General features: G+C 42.3%; 1 protein-coding gene across 4 annotated transcripts in view; it reads left to right on the forward strand.

Moving 5' to 3' along the window:
* Positions 1–13,618, forward strand: part of plxna4 (plexin A4) — a 248,351-nt gene that overhangs the window by 215,763 nt on the left and 18,970 nt on the right. For all 4 annotated transcript variants that reach the window (XM_086202084.1, XM_086202085.1, XM_086202083.1 and 1 more), the window contains 4 exons: positions 770–916; positions 3,629–3,788; positions 7,311–7,414; positions 11,035–11,134. In XM_086202084.1, the coding sequence (XP_086058210.1) occupies positions 770–916; positions 3,629–3,788; positions 7,311–7,414; positions 11,035–11,134 (511 nt within the window). The remainder of the gene's footprint in view (positions 1–769; positions 917–3,628; positions 3,789–7,310; positions 7,415–11,034; positions 11,135–13,618) is intronic.

Consider the following 13,618-nt stretch of genomic DNA (forward strand, 5'->3'; position numbering starts at 1 on the left):
ACGACGAGCAGCTCCACTATCAACAACCATACCTCGGAGGCAATGAAAGTTTGCACCCTCGCCAATAACTTCTGCAACTTTTTGTCATCTTGGCCACAAATTCAACTCGTCTGAGTTCAGGCAGCCTTCTAACAGTGAAGTGAATAGTAACCAAAGAAACACTGTTGCTGCCCTCCATGCTATATTAATTGTTTACCCTGTGTTTGAGCGCATTTGTGATGTCAAACACACTGGAAAACAAGAAACTCTCAAGTCTTCTATCCGCTAAGGAATGGAAGCCACCGGTGTACAGTAAGTAAATGAAAAAAAGGGTCCCCACTTCAGACGAGACGAGACTTCCTGGTTTAAAGGTCACCAGTTATCACTAAAAGCAACTTTTCCTGTACTTGATTCTCCACCATCTCTACTTTTACTGCAGCTGGGAGGAGAATAAAACACTGATGAAAGACTGATCTCCTCTATTTGATGAACAGCGGTGTGCCTTTTGTTTTGTTTTATTTTGTTTTGGGGTTTTTTGGGGGGGGGGGCAAAAATGCCGAATGCCAAAAAAGACAGATTGTTAGAATAGTTTGATATTTTAATTGTGAAAAAAATGCAGTAAAATACAATCCGTCTACAGTTGGTGCAACTTTCGTCATTTAAGGAAAAAACAGGATGTTCATTCTGTGCAATCTTGGTAGCAAAACAATGTTGAGAAACATTAGTAAGACCAAGAAATGACTCAAAGTTCTCAGCCTCTCTCTATCTCTCTATCTCTCTCCCCGCGCAGGAGTGTGCAGGCGAACCTCTCTTCTCCCTTTTCTGTGCCATCAAGCAGCAGATGGAGAAAGGCCCCATTGACTCCATCACAGGAGAAGCACGCTATTCGCTCAGTGAGGACAAGCTCATCAGACAACAGATTGACTACAAGACGCTGGTAAGGGGTTCACCTGCCCAGAGGTCCAGGGGTGGTGGGGTGGTGGGGAGACACTTAATATGCTTTCAGTGACATGAGGCAAGGAAAAGGGTTGTCGGCCACAAGATAAGAAAAGGGGACATGAAGTTGTCATTGTCATGCTTGACATGTCAAGGGCATGAGAGTGGCGACCTCACTTCCTGTTGAGGCTGGAGCTGTCAAATAAAGAGGCAGAGCTTTGGGATGAGGAATGCAAGTGTGTCTGTGTACACACACACATTCAGTTTCTCTGGAACCTCAAGTTTATCTATCGAGTCTGTTTGCTTCAGAAGGGAATGCACATTTCACTCGGTGGGAGCTCAGCGATGTCACGGTGAACTGAGGTGTGACCAAAAAGTAACACTTCATCCTCTCTAAGATACATATGAAGAACAAAACAAGTTCAAAGATTTATATATATATATATATATATATATATATATATATATATATATTTGTGTATATATATTTGTGTATATATATGTGTGTGTGTATATATGTATATATGTATGTATATATATGTATGTATATATATATATGTATGTATGTGTGTGTATATATATATATATATATATATATATATATATATATATATATATATATATATATATATATATATATATATATATAGCGCCTAACAATTTTGTATTTTTTTTTTTAGTTGGCCTTGGCGGAGGTATAAATATATATATATATATATATATATATATATATATATATATATATATATATATATATATATATATATATATATATATATTTTTGAAGTGAATTTTAGCAGAGTTCAATTTATCATGTGTATTCTTTCTCATCTTGCACTTTGGCTATTTCCATGATAACACCTGCTGGATGATTAACATGATAATAATATTATGATTAACTGGTTTACTACTAATCAATTCAGGAGACAAACGGCTGTCTCTGTCTTTAAACTCCAAGGAAAGAGCAGCGTCCCTGGTGAATGATCTTTTTTCTCTGCTGCAGTTCTTTCACAAACCCCTCTGGCAAAACACAAAATTATCACTGGAGTACCAGTTCACGCTGCAATAACACACACACGGGCCTTTTCTCTTGCAGGCTGAAACATTCAGAAGATAATAGCACACTCAATATCCTTTTGCTCTGGTTTAACCTGCAAATTTTGGTTCATTTGTTTGTTTGTTTGGCAAACAATACATCTTAGCCAGGAGAGTGTCAGTGAGGATATGGAAAAACACTAATCCAGGTCTGAAAAAGAAAAAAGAAAGAACTAAAACCACCATCTGGGAATTGTTGAGGACCAAAAGGAGCCAGTCTGGTTTGAGCTCCTAGAAAAGAAACAGTCAGTCAAATAACAAGTTTGAGGTGCAGTCGACGCACTGCATGTTGATGGATGGGTCCAAATCTGGCGTAAATGTGGATTCCTCCTGACGCTGGAGGTGTCGCGATGTGGGGGGGCATCATTAAAATGCTGCAGCCCATCAGAGAAACTGCTGACCTGATGATGGCAGCAGTGTTCCCATCGTCTGACAGCCGTTTCCAGCAGGTCTTATCATCTCATACTGGTTTCCTAAACAAGGGGTCACTGGTACTTGAGGTGTGTGCGTGAACCTGAGATATTAACCAAAAAAACATGGAAAAGCCTAATCGTTCATCTTTAATATGAATTATCTGATGATGTCCCGTCTGTAAAATCAAACTAATTAGAATACATAGTTCTGAGCGGCACATTAACCAAGATGATACATGACAGTGCTCTCAGTGTCTCGGTCGCAGTCCAGCTACCTGTAGGAAAGATGATAAAGAGTGTGTGTGTGTGTGTGTGTGTGTGTGTGTGTGTGTGTGTGTGTGTGTGTGTGTGTGTGTGTGTGTGTGTGTGTGTGTGTGCTTTAAGATTGATCTCACACGGACTGAACCTCCTGAGCTGATCACATTCGTCATGTTTTAAATGTAAAACCACAGTCAACGTGTCTTTTTACTGACTACTTGGGGGGGGGGGGGTGGACTTCTGGAGAAACATGGACTGATTTGATGGATCTGGAGAATCGTGATGTTTAAAACTGCAATCTGCGTGTTGTGACTCATCTATCAGATGCCTAGAAAAGTACAGAACGTAATTAACCATAAGTGCCTGTTTCCTGGGAATATTAATGATGATAAATACATAATTTAACTGCCATTACTGTGCCACGATGTATAAATGCTCAATTTGATGACACCCATATTCTTCATGCTGCTATGTAATGGCAACAGGTATTTAATAATAAATACAAACTAACACATAATCAGGTGAAATTTGATAACAATTGACTTACCTTCAGCATTACCAACTGGAATCATCCAATAAACTACAATAGGCTGATGTCCACATTTGATCAAAGCTTCTGTCTAATGACAAGTACAGGTCTGCATGCTCCTGCTAGCTCGAGTCACATCTGCTCTTTGAACGTAGAAAAAAATGTCAGGATGTTCTTTGTGTGGAGGAAGCAGCCGGATGCTTTAGATTTTTGGAATTAATGTCTCTGTGCATGGATGAACCGTGCTCCACATATGCACCAACAATATCAACTTTTTATTCATTTCTTTAAAAATTCTTAATACACTTCCTGAATATTGGAAGAAACAGAATCTGCAGAAATAACCGGCTCACCATGTATTTCTTTATTCTGCACTCTCACCTCACACTAGCAAACGTGTTGGTCTGTTTGCCTGCAGGTGGTGAACTGCATCCATCCAGAGAATGAAAAGAGTCCAGAGATCCAGGTGAAGGTCCTGAACTGTGACACCATCAGCCAGGTGAAGGAGAAGATCCTGGACGCCATCTACAAGAACGTCCCGCACTCACACCGTCTAAAAGCCTCTGACATGGACCTGGGTAGGACTCGCTGTCTACTTCAGCAATGCACCATAGAAATAGTCCCGTTTACTGTGGAGAATGTTTCAGTTGATAACAGGGTATTTAAATGACTATATATCAGAGATATATTTGTCTTTCTCCCCCGTGTCCCATAGTTACCGCACAGCTTGTCCAATATTTCTGTCCACATAGTGCGTGCTTACCATCTATGAGCCTTAAAGCAGGCTGAACTTCGACACTCATTGATTTTTACAAAGGGCTTCGCCACCCAAACCAGCCCCTCTTGAAAACTACAAGCCTTCTTAGGTTCACAGAAGTAGATTTCTTTTCAACCTTGGCAGAGTTGACTTCATGGTTCAGACGTCTAGGATTGTTCTCTGCTGTTCTCTCTCACTCTCACTCTCAGTCTCTTTCTCTCTCTCTCTCTCTCTCCTCTTCAAACTTACCATCGATTGAGCCTCTTGTCGACTGGCGTCTGTGTAAGATGATTGATCAGCTAATCAATCGAGACACTCAGTGATCTCCTCCCTGCAAACTCCTTTTCTTTCTCTTTGGTTTTCTGTCTTTCTTTCAGGGCTTTCCGTCTAAGCGCGATGTCCCCGAGTTACAAATACTCTATATATCCAAAAATGACTTCCTCTCTCAGAATAAACACTTTTCATTTTCTGAAAACCCCCCCCCCAAAAAAAAATCCAGGGATGTAGTCCACACAATACCTGCTCACTGCCACACATAACAATGTTAAGCATGACTGTTTGTGTGCCAATACCTACAGGCCGTCTCCGCAGCATTCTCGGCGCTCTTTATGGTTTAATAATGCCAGATGGATCATGTAAGCCCCTGTTTTGTGTTGGTAATAGTGTATTTATAACCAGCCCAGGTCTAAGATGGGCTGAGTGCACACCACAGGGAATCTGCCTGTGTGAGAGCTAAGTGAAGAGATTGGTTTAGCCTTTTGACGACACTCCAGGATAAAATTGTTTTATGGCCCCCTTTGGGCAGGATGTGTTGTTCTATTATTGTTTTATCAGGAAAGGGAATTGAAAAGAGTTAGCCGGCCAGTTGCTCTGATGTATGAGTAGAGAGAGAGACTGAGTCTGTGCAACATGTGTGTGGAATTAAATGATTCCTATGTTTATATGTAGCTGTGGCTAGCTGCACAGGTAGCTCCGTGCCTCCTTTAATACGCAAGCCTTAATAGTCTGGTGCTATGTTGGAGATAAAGTCTCCACGGAAACAATTCTCCAATTTGATTTAGCTATTTTGAGAGAACACATGAAGAAATACAGACACACACTCACACACACTTGATGATTGTAACACCTGATAATGATAATGGGATTGTGACAGGAGTGTTTTGTCGTCCAAGGTATTCTTTTAAATTCTTCTCAGCTGCGATACACAGTCCCCTGCAGGGCCCCCAGAGAAGATAGAACCCGGGAACAAAGACAAGTGTTTTGTTTTGTGTGTGTGTGTGTGTGTGTGTGTGTGTGTGTGTGTGTGTGTGTGTGTGTGTGTGTGTGTGTGTGTGTGTGTGTGTGTGTCACTGTGTGCATGTTGTTGAAATTGTGTCATGCATCTCTGCGGAGTACAACAGTCACCTTCTACCTTTCTCCACACACTCCCCAAAGGCCTTATCTGGTTGATTGTGTGAATGTGTGTGTGTGTGTGTGTGTTTCTGTGCAGCATTTTGGACACACACACACACAGACACACACACACTCACTCTCCTCCTCCTGAGTATAAAAATGACTAAATGTGTGATGAGTAATCTCAGTTGCGCTGCTTTCACGCCAAGTTTATTATTTTATTTATTCATGTCCCTTTTCTTTTCTCTCCTTCATTGCTTCATTTGCTTTCTGATCCTTGGCTGGAGACGAGCATTCATTTGCATCTTTATGGGAAGATGTAGCGTATAGACAAAAAAAAAAAAAGAACAAGAGAATCCGTAGATTTGTTTTTTTCCCCAACACAATTCCGGTCCATCCTCCAAAGGCGGGCCACATCTTTGCACCACAGTGATTACCGCTTTGTTTTCTAGTTTTGTGATCGGAATAAAAGATGACAGTGGCCAACACGAGTGGGAAGCGCAGCAAGGAGACAATAATGTATTCATAATGCCCATGATATCTGCAGGAAGAATAGAGGAATCATCTGCTTGTTTGTTCTCCACACGTCTTTGCCTTTTCACCGGCAGCATTGTCACTGGGCTATTGTGAGAAGTTTCTCGTCTTTTGTTCTGATTTGCGCTGAGGTTGCACGCAGGAGGGGACCCTGACGTATGCATCACCTGCAGAAGGTCACGTAAAAACGCCGCCTTGTTTAAATATGTACTACGACTTTGGGTCTGCAAATTGTTGGCTTCATCCAAACAAAACCACCACAGATTAAAGGTTTAAACACACGCGTTCTTGCCCTAAAAGATGCAGTAGTGTAACAACAGCAGCAGTATTCCCGTTCTCTTTTCCGGAAGTGCATACTTACTCACTAATTCCTGTATGAGGTGGGATAAACACTTAGGGTCCTGCAGTAAACTCAAGTAAGGAAACAATAATAAGTCCGAGCTTCTCAACTTCAAGAATCTCAGTGGACTTGAGGGTTTGAACCATCCAGTTCCAGTACAAAGTGAAAAGAATGGAAATGAAGCACTCTTTGAGTTAGCTGTGGCTTTATATTTACAGTTTCTTAGTTCTGTTCCATTTAAATTTGAAGTGATGTGTAAAGCTTCCAGCAGCAGTGCCCTCTGAGAGTGTAAGGGCCAGTGTGCAAAGGAAACGCTCAAGTCCTGCGCTTGCAGCTGTAATCAAGGCCATCGATCGCAGCACAGACGGAAAAGAGCAAAATGGCAGAGTTTCATTCTGGAAAAAAATTAGAGCGGGTGATTAATTTAACTGACTTCTGGTTACTGTCTCTTATGTGTGCCATTCTCTGTGGCTTTCCTTGAATTCTGTCCTCTCTTAAGCTGATCTTGATCCTTCTCAGTCTTTTGATAATGTTCCTGAAGAAAGCAAAGAAAAACTGAAATGGACGAAGATGGAGACATCCGATTAGAAAATATTTATGTTTCTGTGTATATTTTTATAGCGCTTTTTCTAGTTGAAAGTTTGTGCTTTCATTAAGGGTTACAAATTTTAGAATCACTAAATGATCCTTTTTAATCCACTTGGAGGAAAAAAGTGCAACACATGAAATGCAAAGTGCAGTCTACATAGAAAGATAAGCAATATCAATATGCCGGCAGTTCAAACTATACCATAAAATACTGTAGCACCCATAACCTTTTACAATTGAATTTAAGACAGAACTTAAACCCTTAGAATCTGAAGCCTACAAACTCTCTTTCATGTTTTTCTAGCAAAAATAAAAGTGGAACTCACACATCCACTCTCCTCGTCAAATATATCCCGGAGGGTCGGGCAGGAGACAAAGTTGGAGCTCCAGAATCAGCAAGGAAGCAAAAAAAGAAGCGAATTCTCAATATGGTCAATAAAGTGAGTATGTGTGGTAATATTCGGTATTTTGTGTTTTCCTCTATCGCAGAGTGGCGTCAAGGCAGAGGACAGCGCATGATCCTGCAGGATGAGGACGTCACCACCAAGATAGAAGGTGACTGGAAGCGGCTGAACATGCTGGCTCACTATCAGGTACGTCCATGAGCTGCTTCACACTTGTCACACAGTCCAGACATAAATGACTGACAGTGGCATGTGATGCTGCACAAAACAAAAAAAAAAGATGCAGCAGCTCTAAAAAATGTTTTGATTTACTCTGTTAAACTAGGAGATATTTGCCAAACCCCCTACTTCTTTACTGTTTTCTAAAGGTTTAGATTAGACAGAGGAGTGAAGAAATCTTGTTATTGACAGAGGGTGTGTGTGTGTGAGAATCTTGTCATTGCTAGGGTAAGTTTTTATTTGAAAAGATTCCCATCTTTCTCAGGAGAAAGATGTTTCTTTTCATCTGGTTTCCATGGCAAAGCTACACAAACACAATGTAGAACATCAGAAAAATGTTGAGCACAATGCAGGAACACAACAAATCAAATTAAAAGACAAACCTGTCGAGCAGTAATGGCCTGGTTTTACTTATTTACATCTCCGCTTCATCGCCTCTCTGCATCTTCCGAAGTTCAAGCTATCCCCGCTGACCTCTCATCTCTCCATCCATACCTCCAGGCCCATACGACCTGATGATCTGTGCTAAGCTCTAAAACAATCTAATGGACGTTATTGGTGTATGACGCATTCAGCGCTGTTCAGGTGGAGGGGAATGAGGCGGGGAAGTGACCAGCAACAGACTGACACTTGGAAGTAATCTGTTATGTGTGGAAGAGGGCTGGAGATAAGATCTCATGAGCTGCTGAAGTGTCATCTTGTCCCTGAGATGGATTAGTGAAGGTGTGGATTTCACACACATAAAAAAAACACCACACACACACACACACACACACACACACCTGCAGCATTAAGAGCAAACGGATTCTATTAAGTCACGTGAGGACAAATGCTCTACTGCAGCGAGCACATCCGCAGGTGGTTTGTGCGTCATGAGCGGAAACGCTCCTTTGAGGCAAGCAGGGCCAGGCTATCTCAAGACTGTTCAAAATATGCAGCAGCTAAGCAAGCGGCCACTGTCCCCCTCCGAACACAGTTTGCATTGTGCCTGAATTAAATGTCAGCAGCAGCGGAGTGTCAACAGGCTGGGAGGACGAGGGTGGGCGAGAATGGATTAGGGAGCAGATTCGAATCGAAGATAAGATAATGAAGACAGAAGCTAATTCCTTTTCTTCTGTGGAGTAAGAGCACCTTATTCTTGGCAGAGCAGAGAAAAAGGAAAACACCACCAGCTACTTGGAACGTGTAAGAAGGGTACACCAGCCCAGGAGGGAGGGGAAACCTCCAACAGTTAGCTCAGTTAAGGGGGGGGGGGGGGGGGGGGGTGTCTGTTTTCACAGCAAAACCTTTCAAATGTCCTCTCAAATCATCTCATAACCCTTAATATGAAACACCATCCAACAAGATGCATCTGAGGTCGAGGGACATCTTTTTAGACAATAAAGCACAACTTTTAAAAACTTCTGCACACCTGCAAAACGACAGGTGTGTGGGAGAAGAGTACAGGCTGATACGAGACGAGTGAGGAGGAACCTGCAGATAGGTAGGTGGAAGACGTGCGCAGGAGTTGGTTTTCACTTTATTGAATTTTTTTTTTAACATTTTCAGATACTTTAAAACCCAGACGTGCTCGCCTCTGAAAGGGAACAGTCTTAAAGGGAGAGTTTGCCTAAACCAAAAAGAGAGTATTCAGTTATCGACTACTCACCATCACGCTGAAGGAAGAGTGGATGAAGTTGTTTGGGTTTTTTTCTCCGTCCACAAAACACAGCTGGAGTTTCACAGAAAAAGTTGTAGGAATCTCCCACACAACTCAAGTGAATGGAGACCAACTTTAAAACGTTTAAAAAAAAAACAACAACATAAAAAAAAGTGCCTCCACATCGCACGTCCTAAATAATCCAAGTGTCCAGAGGCAGTTCACTGTAGCCTGTAGCACTGAGTCATAATGGAATTTAATGAGCCAGGTTAAAATATAAATAGTAAAAATAAATACAAAATAAATTACTTTTGGTTATTTGAATGCTCTTGTTAGTCCCTATGTGAACACACAGTCAGGTGATTGCATAATAAGATCCACCGACTAGTAATTAGACTAATATATTCAGTAAAATTCTGACTTTTTGAAGTGTTTCCTGCATTAAACATGAGTTTACATCCACACAGCACTGATCTCCTTAGCTGAAGCTAACACAACAGAAGAGAAACATGTGCTTTGCTTTTTTTAAAATGAACTCTTTAGCTTTAGTTGTCGGCCAACACTTTGAATCAGTGTCACGCACACTCACACTCCAGTGTGACAGTTTGCATTAAGCAAAAAAAAACGGAGCAAAAAGTTTTATTTCGCCATCAGGAAGGCATCACATGTAGCTACGGGTGAAACTCTGGCATTTCCTCTATCAGATGGTGTCTGTCCTATAATGAGAGACATTTCTCTCTCCTCCTGCTTACTTTCAGGAAATGCTGCTCCCTTCTCCGCCTTTATCCTGCCCTCCAAATGTTATTTCCCCAAATGTCACTCCTTCTTTTCTCATTTCATTATGTTCCGTTGTGCTTTGCTCGGTTCAGATCCATTCAACGTAGAAGAGCAGCGATCAGGGAGCACGCTTAAGGGTGTTGGAGATTTGTTGGCCCCCTCCCCACAAAAGAATAACACGATCTGCCCTGCGGGCCTCCTGCTTTCAATGATATAAACATATTATGCATAAGAAGCAGATTGAGTGACTGGGTGAAATAATGATACCATCTTAATAAGGCTTGGACTCCCTCTCTCTCTCTCTCTCTCTCTCTGTCTCTCTCTCTCTCTCTCTCTCTCTCTCTCACTCTCTCTCTCTCTCTCTCTCTCACACACACACACACACACACACACAAAAGGCTCCTGGTCCTTATTCCCTGTCCCATCCACCTACACAATGATAGAGATCACTTCAATTAACCCTGCCTTAGCCTGCAGCATGGCTAGTCAGATTATGCAGAATAGAGTGTGTGTGTGTGTGTGTGTGTGTGTGTGTGTGTGTGTGTGTGTGTGTGTGTGTGTGTGTGTGTGTGTAAGGGCATGGCTGGGACAGACTCCATCCCTGTTGTCTTAATTGAATCCTGTTTGGCTGACTGGGGAACGGGGGCGGGATTGACTTATTTATTCATTTACACACACTCACTTACTCATAGACCAGCATAGAGTCCCACACACACACGCTGCTTGATTGTTCACACCTTCACACACACACACACACACACACACACACACACACACACACACACACACACACACACACACACACACACACACACACACATTATCCAGGCCCTTGAGGAAAGCATTATTAAATAGAGACTGTGGGACATCCCCCTCACACAGGCCTGTATTCTCTGCACTATTAAACTCTCCCTCCCTCCTGTCAGTCATCATACGTGTGCGTGGGCTGAGTGGAGCACATGAGGGTAATAACATATTCTCTGTTTCACATGAAAATACTTGGAGGAATACAGGAATTGATACTAACACAGTGATTTATGGGTTTTCTGGTTAGCGGTGATGGAGCTCTGTGGTTTAAAAAAAAAATGCTGTGTGTGTGTGTGTGTGTGTGTGTGTGTGTGTGTGTGTGTGTGTGTGTGTGTGTGTGTGTGTGTGTGTGTGTAATGTTCTATAGGTGCCTGATAATGCAGTAATGGCCTTGGTTCCCAAGCAAGTCACAGCCTACAATTCAGTCAACAACTCGACTGTTTCCCGAACTTCTGCGAGTAAATACGGTAAGTTGACTTGTTTACTGTGCATCTTCAACTGTTTCTGTGTCAAAGACGAGATACGAGTGTAACTGTCAAAGGACTCAACATGCACAAAAGGGTTATTCCACTTAAACATAGAACGCAAACAAAAGTTTACAGGCACTTTTTTTCGGGGGGCTGAAGTTAATGTCAGCTGTTGCAGTGTGTTCATGAGCAAAGGTCCAACCACTGAGGTGAGAGGAGGTCTGACATCACTCCTGACCTGCAGCATTCGCTGTGAGGAAATGAGAAATGCGCTTGCTTCATTCAGGTCTTATTTATTACCTAAGGTGATTGACACATCAAACTTCACAGCCCGTGTTCTCATTCCATTGTTCAGTGAATGTTAAACAGAGTAGAAAAAGAAGAGCAGCCATCAATCGGTGAATAATTGAGAGAGGGCTGGGGAGTTACCTCGGGTTGGACAGGTTCTAATTGTTAATTTCCAGCTAGTTGTGAACTTGCCGCTGTCTGCAGATGAATGCGAGGCTTTGGGAAAATACCAGAGGACTATGGCAGCGAATAAAGCTGGTCAGGGTCATGAAAGATTGGCCACATCAGAGCTTATTTGAATTGGTGGTGTCCACCTCCTGTCGTGCAAATTCATTTATTTTTTAATTTTTTTAAAAAAAAGGGCAAAAAACACCTCAAGGAGGTTATTCACGTTTTGCCATTCTCAGCAGCCTTTTCTAGTGTGGTAATTCCGGCGTACAGGCTCTTGCACACCTCCACAGTCATGCAAAAAGGAAAAAAAAGGTAAAATACAGCAAAAACAAGAACAAATCCTGCAGGCCTTTTGCCTGATGAAGGTCTCAGGATGGATGCCTTGCTTCAATCAGTTTTATTGTAAGTCTTTTTGCAAAATGTGCATCGAATCGCCAGTTTTTGTCCAGAGGTCAATGACCTTTAAGTTTAATGTCATTTATTTTCCACATGCTACTCTCCTGTTTTCTGAAAGCAGAGGGCAGATTTTCAGGGGACGACAGTCTTTTGATGTTGTTATGTGAAAGCTCTGTTGTTGGAGATTCCCAGGGACGCAGTTAGTTTGATAGTTGTATTCTCACATGCAGTCGTCTAACTTGCATTAAAAACGGACGTTCCCACCTGAGAGGACACTCCATGACCAGCGTGACCCTGCGGGACGACAGCGACATACCAAGAAAGACAATTTAGAGTAGTTGAAAGGATTTCTCAAACACAACAGGAGACCAAATAGATTCTTTCCTCTGTTGTTCTGGCCTCTTTGAGACTCCAGAGTGGGTCCTCTCATCATTACATGTGCCAGTGTTTTTTCCACTGGTCCGTCTGCTCCGCGCCTCCTTGAACCTGAGAAACCATCAAGTTAGTGGCTGATCAAAGGCACGGCCTCACTGGCCACAAACACTTCAGACACATCAAATGTGGTGCCACATTAGCATCGCCTCATCTCCATACGGTCTCACCTCGCCTCCCTGGGCCCCAATTAGACAGGACAAGGTGAGTGGCGCAACAGGAAAGGTAGGGAGAATGCCAGGAATATCTCCCTTTACCATTTTTTAAAGAGACTGACTTCAAACGCCAATGTGATCCACTTAACAACTGGTGTGGTACTTGAGAGTGACTTTGAACTCAGTCAGTACAATGGCCAAACAGTGAAGAGAGAGACAAGGCTGAATTTAATAGCACTGCTGAGGAGAAAGAGGGGGTAGCACAACGGGAAAGTTGTGGGAAAAGTACCGAGATTAAGACAAACACTGTAAGATGTTGAGTCAGAAAATGAAAAGAAAAAACCCTCGTGTTAGATCTTTGATGTAATGTCTCCATCAAAAACCACAAGGAGAGAAAACACATGAAAAAAATAGCACTGTGAACTTGGATGAGAATAGATTTCTCCCCAGTGTATTCCAGAGTCAGTTTCAGCTCTCTGACTCCTTGAATAAATAATTAACACAAAATGAGTGCGCTCCCCTCTTTTCCCTTTATGTGAGGATAGCCTGTCCTCCACATGCACACACTGGGACACTTATCAAGAGTCCTTGAAGGGAAAAAAAAAAGCAAATTGATGGAGCACACTTGACACAGTTAAATATTGCTCTTTGTGGTTCCCTATAGAAGAGATGAACATCAAATTTCATCAGACAACAGGCTCTCTATATCTGATATCCCAAGCCGTCTCTTCACTGTCGACTCTTCAGGCTTTTCTCTCTGGATGGATTGATTTCTGTCACCGTGAAAAACACCCTTCCTTCACCCCTCGCTCTAAACCACACCCACTGATCAATCTTTTTTTTTCACACTATGTAAACATTCAATGAGCCATGTGTTTGGAAATGTCATCGCCACTCCGGCCATTGGGTGGGCCATACATATTTCATCCGCCCTGACACCTGTTCGATTTTGTGTCAGCCAGTGCTGCCGTGTCGTGTCCCCGGGAGGAGAAGCCATGAAAAATTAACCATGCACACTTTCTAAAAGTTTCATATCCAATCT

This window comes from Aulostomus chinensis, chromosome 4, assembly GCF_037954235.1.
Source record: "Aulostomus chinensis isolate RoL2024-O1b breed Wild chromosome 4, RoL_Achi_v1.0, whole genome shotgun sequence".
NCBI lineage: Eukaryota > Metazoa > Chordata > Actinopteri > Syngnathiformes > Aulostomidae > Aulostomus > Aulostomus chinensis.